Here is an 8720-nt window from a genome sequence, read left to right on the forward strand (position 1 = left end):
TTCCGCGGCGGTGCACGTGTACGGCTGGTGGGGCGCGGTGGGAGCGCTGTTCCCAGCCCAGGGCACGGCGTGGGAAGGATTCGGGGTTGTTGGAGCAGGTCCGGAGGAGGCCACAGGATCGCCTGCGAAGAAAGGCTGAGGGAGCTGGGGCTGTTCGCCCTGGGGAAGAGAAAGCTCTAGGGAGATCTGATAGCTTTCCAGTGCTTGAAGGAGCTTGAGAGTGGGGGGAAAGTAAGCTGTTTACACGGATAGGTAATGATAGGACAAGGAGGAATAGTTTTAAGCTAGAAGAGGGGAGATTCAGATCAGATGTCAAGAAAATTTTTCACTGAGAGAGTAGTGAGACCCTGGCACTGCCGCCCAAAGAAGCTGTGGGTGCCCCGTCCCCAGCGGTACACAAGGCCGGGTTGGATGTGGCTTTGGGCAGCCTGAGCTGCTGCGTGGGAGTTCTGCCCATGGCAGGGGGTTGGGACTGATAATCTTTAAGGACCCTTCCGACCCAAACCATACTACGATGCGAAGCCTGAATCTTGTCCTGCCTCCTTTCTGATAAGTGATACGGCACACCTCAGAACTATGCCTTTAGCAGCGCATCTTTCCCCATGACTCTATCTGTTTAAACATAGCATAGCAACAACTGTATTACGTATTTTTTTTTCTGTTCTTGTTTTTGTGTTAATGTGCAGAAGGCCGCTGCTGAAAGGAGACCTCAGGAAGCCATTGGAGGGCTCAGAGACAGGAGCAGAGGATGACGCAGCAGGGAGCTGTTCTTCAGGGTTACAACAACGAGCTCGTCAAGTGTATTGAAGACTTGTGTATGCAGAAAGAGGAGCTGAACAAACAGATCCAGCAAGCAGAAGAGGAAAAAAGTAAACTCCAGCATGAAATTCAAGTTCTGAATGAACAGTTGGAGTGTGTGTGTGAAAACCTGGCTCAGAAGGTAGCTTCGCGAAATGAGCTTGATAAAATTCTCGCTGAAACTGAAGCTGCTTACATGAAGATTTTGGACAGTTCCAGAACTTTGCTTAATGTCCTGAAGAAGGAAGTGGGAAGCTTAAAGCATGCACCAGAACTGAAAAGTAATGTAACCTGAAGCTGTCAAATGTCTATACTTGCCGGTTCTAAAATCCCGCTAGGTGAGATGTGGTCAGGCACAGAACCCCACAACAGCAGTATAAGCTGAGGGGGCTTTCTTCCAACCTTGCCGTATTTCCCATGATTTTTAAATGCATTAGAAAAACTGTAGATAAAACAAATGAAATAAAGTTACTGTTTTCTTATTAAAAAAAAATAATAATAATCTTATATAATTTCTTAAATCACTACAGAACTACAGTGCAGATGCATAACTGAACAAGATTTCAAGCTGTTGGTTTTGATGTGCTGATGCTTCGAGGCTCCTCTTGACAGGAAAAATGTTTTACTGGTTAGCTTTTGGATGGTTACTGTGGAATGCCTGTTTGATAGAATATGACTTTAAATCTGGACAGAATGCTTGCATTTTTTCCATTGCTCTTTCACCCAAAGCTGCATTCATGGCTTCTCTGATATCCTGCTACCTTTCTTCCATACGCTTTTTTTTTTTTCCTACCTACATGTCTAGAAAGAAAACCACTGTAGTGAATGAAAGTAGCTCAGCTACTACTGCTTCTTGCTTTTACTGTTAGGGACCAAATAGGAATTACCTATTTAGCCTTCTCTAAGGAGCCTGGAATTGTCTCTGTGATCCGTTTACAGCCCCCATCATCACACACAATCATCTCTTAGCTGGACTTTTGGAGGGATAATTTGAGGAAACATGATTTAAGCAGGATACAAAAACTTAAACTGTAAGACTGTGTCAGGTTTATGTATCTTCTGAAGCTGTACTCTAAAGCCTTGATTAGAAAGAAGTTATGCTACGGTGAGAGATGGATTTGAGTGCAAGTGGTAGGCATGCCCTTGCAGGTGACAGCACTGCAGGGAGCTGTACCATATAAATGAGGGCCAACTAATATTAGAGTAAGGCTGGAAAGAATAGTGAAAAACCTGGAATGGAGAGAAATAAATGTATGTGAAAGGTCAGAATTAGATTAGTAGTAAACATGAAGCTGTTAGACATTCTTGTAGGTGAGATTAAATAGAACCCGAGTCAAAGAATGGAGAGGAGGTAAGAATACAGCAGAAATCTGTCTTGTTTCCATTTCTGGTAGTTACTGAATATGTATGCATGTGCATTTTGTCCTGCTCATTCATGTATTACAGCAGCAGCTTTATGTTTAAATCAAGCCTTCATAACAATTCGCTAAATTGGAGGAAATGCAATTGCAATCTCTTTTCTTGATAGCCTTGTCTCTCAGGTGCCAGTATAAAGAGTGTGCAGATATGAATAGTTTCAGTAATAGCTCTTCACCAATAATTATAAACAAATTTTATATCCTGATTGCCGTGCTACATCTTCTGCAGCAGGGATTAGCGAGACAGAGCTCAGCAACAATTTACTTGTATAGCTTTGCCACTGGCTTCCCCTGAGTAATGCTGAGGTGATAAAATTAGATAATCTCAGGAGTACTGCTACTGTTGTAGTGCCACAGTATTCATGACAGCTTTGTTTATATTGAAGTGAAACTCAAAAGCCAAAACATTGTTTTTCTTTTAGTAGCAAAAAGGTGATTTGGCTGGGATGCCTCTTGGCAGTCTCTCTCCCCTTAGTCTGGTCACAGTACTCATTAGTTTATATCAAAATAGGATATCTCAGAAAAAGTACTGAGTAAACAGCAAGGACTTTAAAATATATATATATATCTATGTAAACTGATTCACCTTGTTATATAAAAGGGAGTTTGAAATTGCCTACGTGAAAAAACTTATATCATGGAAAGTTTGTTTACAAATTGACAGAACAGTGCAATGAATTCCTATTATGTAATGACTACTGGTTTGCTTGTCTTCAAATAATCATAAGCCATAAAAATGTATCTCCTTGCTTTCTTTAGGATGCTAAAACTGAAAAAAAGGAATCACAGAATCAGAGAATCACCAAGGTTGGAAAAGACCTTCAAGATTATCCAGTCCAACCATCCAGTTATCACCAATAGTACTCACTAAACCATGTCCCTCAACACAAAATCCACATGTTCCTTGAACACCTCCAGGGTCAGTGACTCCACCACCTCCTTGGGCAGTCCATTCCAATGCTTGACCACTCTTTCAGAAAAGTAGTATTTAAAAAAAGATTTAAGTCTTTAAAGGTGTTTACCTCACAACCTTTATTTCCTCAAAGTGCAGCTGTATACTTGGAAATGTATTTAAGTTCAGATCCATAAATGGAGAGCAATAGTAGTATATCTCCAGGGCTGTTGTCAAGTGACTGCAGCCTGGCAGTCATTGTGATGTGCACCAGTGGAGTTGTAGCTCAAAAATGTCTCCTGCCTTTATATTTTGTACTGACCCAAATTATTTTAGTGCATCCTTTTATTGAAGTCGTAAGCTCTTTTCAAGTGCATACGTGTTCTGTCTTTTTATCAGAAGTCAAGTATATTGCAAATCTTGGCATAGATAGCTTTTCTTTAACGCTTAACTTTATTTAGAAAACAAACTAAGGCATTGCTAGAATAGAACTGGTAATGTGGAGATGACAGCAGCTATGTAAGGTTAGCCTGCAAAGGAAAGTTTGTCTGAAATAAGATGGGCTATAAATCTGAAGCATCATATTTGTTCCTGGCTTTATATATATATTTTTGTCAATTTTTATATGGCTTTGAGGGTTAGACCCAGTAAGATACATGTCTGTTAGAAGCTAGAAGCTTTGATGGCAAAGTTTGTGTTACTGAACTGTAGTGCTGGATCAGAAGCGCTCTGCTGGGTGTTGTGTTGTGCCTTATTCGCTGAATGAAGAGCCACAGATTTTGAAATGCTTATCTGTGCTTGATTCAAAGCTTCAATGAGATACATCCAGAGCACTGGGATCACTTCCTGAATTAATGTCGTGATGCTTCCACCTGGGTCCAAGTAACAGTGTAAAACTGGAGGAGAGGTGATGATTTCCCACTTTTAAAGCAACGCTTCTTAAATATGTATTTACCACATACAACTCCAGTGATCAACAGGCTTTTCAAAACATTGGAGTATGAACTCCTGCCAAGTAAATTAAGTTTATGATCTGTGTGGTGTTTGGCGGTTACCAAATAAACTTGGGTGCTATGTTGAAAGTAATTTTCTGAGTGGAGGTGGTTACACAAACCACTGGGTAAAGAGCTGCATGCAGTCACTCACCAGCCATAACTGGCAGCAGAGATGCTTCTGTTCAGTCCCCACATGCAATTTCTGCTATTTGTGTTACGGGAATGGAGGTGAATGGACTGACATGGGTGCTAATTTTAGGGGTGGAAAGCAAGGAGAAATTAGAGATGTACTAGGAATCCTAGTTTGGGAAGATAAATTGCAAGACGGCATGATAGAAATGGATGTTTACCTCCTCTTCATTTCTGTTTCAGCTGTAAGTGTACTTGTAGTGAGCCATACCCTGCAGTTCCTGCTACCCAATAAATCCAGTTTTGGATATCAGCTGAGGCTGACCGTAAGTCAGGACAACCTCGCTCATATTTCCTCTTTCTGGACTTTTATTCTCCTGGCTGAATAAGTTGGTGTGTTCTGCTCTGCAGTGACCAGCTCCAAACAGGAGGCTATGGGAAGCACTGTCCAGAGCAGCAGAAGGTCTGAGCAGAGCAGTGTCCTGAGAGAGGTGATGCTTTGGCTTCCTGTAAGGTGAGAGAGCCCTGAGCCTGAGCTTCCAGCTTGTTGGGTATGTGTGCTGCCAGGCTTGTTACTGTTGTCTCCTAACTCGGTAGCTCCTAGGAACAGCAGTCAGTGAACTGTTGGTCTGACAAAGGACCCAAAATCCTGTCAGTTTATCGGATGCACTCAGTGGTTTTTGTTTTTGTTTTTTTTCAGATTGATCTTGAGGAATGTCAGGTTTTTTGATTCTGAACATGGTGAATGCATGAGGCTTCCTCAGACTTGATGGAATTTCAGATGCACAAAGAACTGTCTGTTCAAATGATGAAGCAAGCTGTAATCTAAACAGACAAGTGAGTCTTAAACTGCAATTCCAGAATTTTGTGTCTCAATTCCATCTAGCTTTTGAGGTATAAATGAGTTGTACTGCAAATGGATTAGGTGGATTACATTAAATTGGAACAAGACATTTATGCTGGAAGAGGAGTATTCAAAAGACTGTTAGTGGAAGGATTGAATGTCTACAGTTAATTCATGCTCTGAGTTCTGTGCAGAAGACTGGTATCTATTACTCCTTAGAGGGTTTTGCTTGTTGGAAGAAATTTGAGTTAGAAGATGTAGCTTGGGGCAGTTGCTGAAATTATCCTTAACTTCGAGATGTGGTTTGCATCAGTGGCTGAAATTACCCTTAATCTTGAGTAGATCCTGAGCTCTTGGATTTTTATGTATGAAGTAGATAGAACACTTATTATTTTTGTAAGGTTTTTCTTCTTGTGAGTGAGGGTGAATAGATGGTTCAAGGTTGGTTTGGTTGCTTTTTTAAATTAACTGATGCATGGATATGCAGGTTTTCCTAAAATCAAAGGGCTCATTTAGCTGTTTCGTGTACCACTTCCAGTAACTGCTTTCTACCTTTTTTTAAAACCAGAAGCACTTAGTTTGCTCCTTGCCCCTTACTGCTTTATAAATCTGTATTTAATTTCTGTGGTCTCATTGTGTTACTTGATTGTTGTATTTCTCAGTTGGTTTTGAGATAAAGTTTCATGCAGTATCCCCCTTTATCTAAAAGCCAGATGTGTGCAGCGGACACATTTAGCTGGCAAAGTAATGTGACGGAGAGGTTCAGGCTTGCAGAAGAGGGGTTTATATATTGTTTCATAGCTTTATCTGATGGGATTTGTGCTGAAAGGAATGAGGTGTTTGGTTTGATATCACAAAAATGATTTTTATAAGGGGTAAAGGCTCGTAAAAAACAGTTTCGTTTTTGCAACACTTTCAAAAGTAGTCTCACAAGATCTTGTGGGGTGGTACAATCAATATATTTGGTCTGTTTCTGCAAGACAAGGCTACAGGCGCACCGCAACTACCGCTACAGCAAATTCGACATAAAATCTCAATACGGACTTGAAAATCTCCTTTAGCCGCAGCATTGAAAATCATGGTGTCAAACTCACTACGTCTGAGAAGAGGAGCAGAGCAGCCGGACCGTCGCCCTCTGGAGGTGTGACTGATCACGGTTCCACCGCTGGGTGCAGGAGCTTCAGTTCCTCTGGCACGTCTCACCCCAAGGCACGTGAGGTCACCTCCCTGTCTATACTCAGAATAAGTTCAAATTCCTACTTTAGTGTTATTTTTGCTGTTTTATTTTTATAACCCTGTTGATACAAAAGACCCCATTCTGATCAGATGTGATTATGAATCTCTCTTCCAGAGACAAAATCTTTTTTTTAAATATTCTGCAGGCTTTAAATTGCTTAAAGCCTCTTTTTTTTTCTTGTACAGTCAGAGCGCTTGAGATGAAAACCAGCATGATAGTTGGGCTCTTGTGATGCATTTTTATGTAATTATTATTCAGAGCTGAACTGTATTCTAAGTCAGATGTTTAAAAAACAAAGAAAGTAGCAATAATTCTTCATATGTTTATACAATTGTCCAGTAGCAGAGATCTTGCTGGAGATTTGTGCTGCTTACTGTGCAGTTCTAAGGGGAATGCTTGCTGAAATGGACAAACCTGAGAGTCTTCTCATTAAATATTGGTCCTTCACCAAGAATAGTTGCTGGCTTTAAAGGAAGAGATGCCTCACCCTGAGGGGCGTGGGCCAAGGAGTGGGAGAACACTGTTGTTAATGCAGCTCATCATAAAGGGTTATGGGGCGATTCAAAGCAAGTGGTTATAACAGTCATATTTCATAAAGCAAGCTGAAAAAGAGCAAACCCAGTCCATGCTGTCAGTCACAAGGAATGTAGTATCTGATCAAACCAAGTTAGCCTTAGAAGCAGGAGCCCAGGTCTAACTGAAAGCAGTGCATCTGCTGCAGTGCTGGGCTCAGCGAGGGTTTCCTTACCCTGCCAAAACACATCAGCAGTGTGGATGCTGATGATATCTTGTGCACTCAGGAGTCACTGGACTTGTCAGAGCCACACCTTTTATCTGGTGTTTGATGTAGGATTATACATCCTCAACCTGTGTGTTAGAGGGAAGGACAGAAAGAACAGAACAAGGACATGCTTTTTGCTATTATTTCATGTTGTACACAGTGCTCTGATGATATTTAAGTGTTACTCACTTCTCCATGGATACATCCAGTGTGACAAACCACCCCTGTTCCAGAGCAGCCCCTCGCACTTCTCAGTGCTTCCTTCTCCAGTCCCTGCTCATAGACCTTTGGGAGCTGACCGTAGGAGCTGGGTCACAGAACAGAAAGACTTGCCAGTCATCGTTCACTGATTACTTTCACAACTGTAACCTTGTTCAGATATCTTGTCTTTATAGATCCTGCTCTCTTTCTGATGTTCAACAAGCTACTTAGTACCTTCTGTTAGTGTATGTAGGACCACCAGGCGTTTGTACCAACATCGTTTAAGGGATTTCTGAGCACTGAGTCTCTTTTATGTTTACATTCATTAGTGGATCTGCATTTGAGTCCCTTACAACAGTGTTCTGACCGTATGTTACAGCGGCAGGCTGTATGGCAACCGTTTCCACCACAGCTTTTGCTTTGGGTTATGGAATTGAAATAGCCTGGCAAGTCAGGAACTAGTGATGTGGATGGATATGGCTCTTCCACTGAGAAAATAAGTTAGTTCTATGAATCCAGATTGAAAACCTCTTTGCTATAGGACAGTTGACACTTGAGAGCAGTATTCTCTACTTTCACACACTACAATAAATATGTGTGTGTATGTGTGTATATGGGTGTATATATATATGTAAAGTATTTCAGTAAGTATCAAATGTTCTAAGTAGAAATCGGCCTGATATTTCAATACTGTCTGCCACTAGAAAGGACAACTTAAATAGATCAGTTATTAATTACTTTCATTAGGTCTTGTGCCCCCTGCTTTCCCCATAGCCTTGCTCCTTAAATGCTCATTTGTAGTTCCTTCCTCTTCTTCATGCTGTGTTGGCTTTTGTCAGCTGCTTTCTTTCTCCTCCTGCAGTTATCCTGGTTCCTAGCCCCTTGCTGATCATGTTTTTAGTTATCCCAGTCTGCCAACCAGAAACACACTGCTCTTCTGCCATGTGTGAGTTGGAGATACTTTTGTTATCTTCATGTTGACCAGATGTGTTCGGGCATATTGGGGAGGAAGAAAAAATATGTCAAAAAAACCACACCAAAAAACACCTGCTTGCAAAGATAAATGGATTTCACTTCATTTGATAATGCCACAAACATTTGGGTTGGACAGGGTAAGAACATTATTTGGCAGAAAAATAACAGACCCTGATCTGAGAAGAGCTGTAAGCTATGAAAAAATCCATGCTAACAAGGTTGGCTTTTAGGCTGAGGTGTAAGTGGACGAAACCTAGCTCTCCATCTTCGTGATACACTGTGGAGATCAAAGAAAAAGTGTTTTTTTTGGGGGGGGGGGTCAGTAAAAATATCCTCGTACCAGCAGACTGGGACTTTGTTTAAAGACATCTGAAAATAAATAAATATGGGATGTGGTAACACATGGCCTGGGAATAATACAGGGATATCATCCAGACATGCAAGGATGGG

General features: G+C 41.3%; 1 protein-coding gene and 1 long non-coding RNA gene across 2 annotated transcripts; both read left to right on the forward strand.

Moving 5' to 3' along the window:
• Positions 1 to 444: 444 nt before the first annotated feature.
• LOC100539247 (Sjoegren syndrome nuclear autoantigen 1 homolog) lies at positions 445 to 2957 on the forward strand. Its single transcript, XM_010712458.3, has one exon. It carries the CDS (start codon positions 749 to 751, stop codon positions 1091 to 1093), a length of 345 nt encoding a protein of 114 aa, XP_010710760.1. The 5' UTR covers positions 445 to 748; the 3' UTR covers positions 1094 to 2957.
• A 187-nt stretch (positions 2958 to 3144) lies between these two features.
• Positions 3145 to 7509, forward strand: LOC109368127. Its single transcript, XR_002115840.2, has 3 exons — positions 3145 to 4746; positions 4933 to 5069; positions 6057 to 7509. It is a non-coding gene; the product is annotated as an uncharacterized LOC109368127 (long non-coding RNA).
• Positions 7510 to 8720: the final 1211 nt, after the last annotated feature.

This window comes from Meleagris gallopavo, chromosome 6 (assembly GCF_000146605.3).
Source record: "Meleagris gallopavo isolate NT-WF06-2002-E0010 breed Aviagen turkey brand Nicholas breeding stock chromosome 6, Turkey_5.1, whole genome shotgun sequence".
NCBI lineage: Eukaryota > Metazoa > Chordata > Aves > Galliformes > Phasianidae > Meleagris > Meleagris gallopavo.

Excerpts from the sequence above, each read along its gene's own strand:
- LOC100539247 (XM_010712458.3), top strand. The coding sequence starts at position 749 with ATGACGCAGCAGGGAGCTGTTCTTCAGGGTTACAACAACGAGCTCGTC.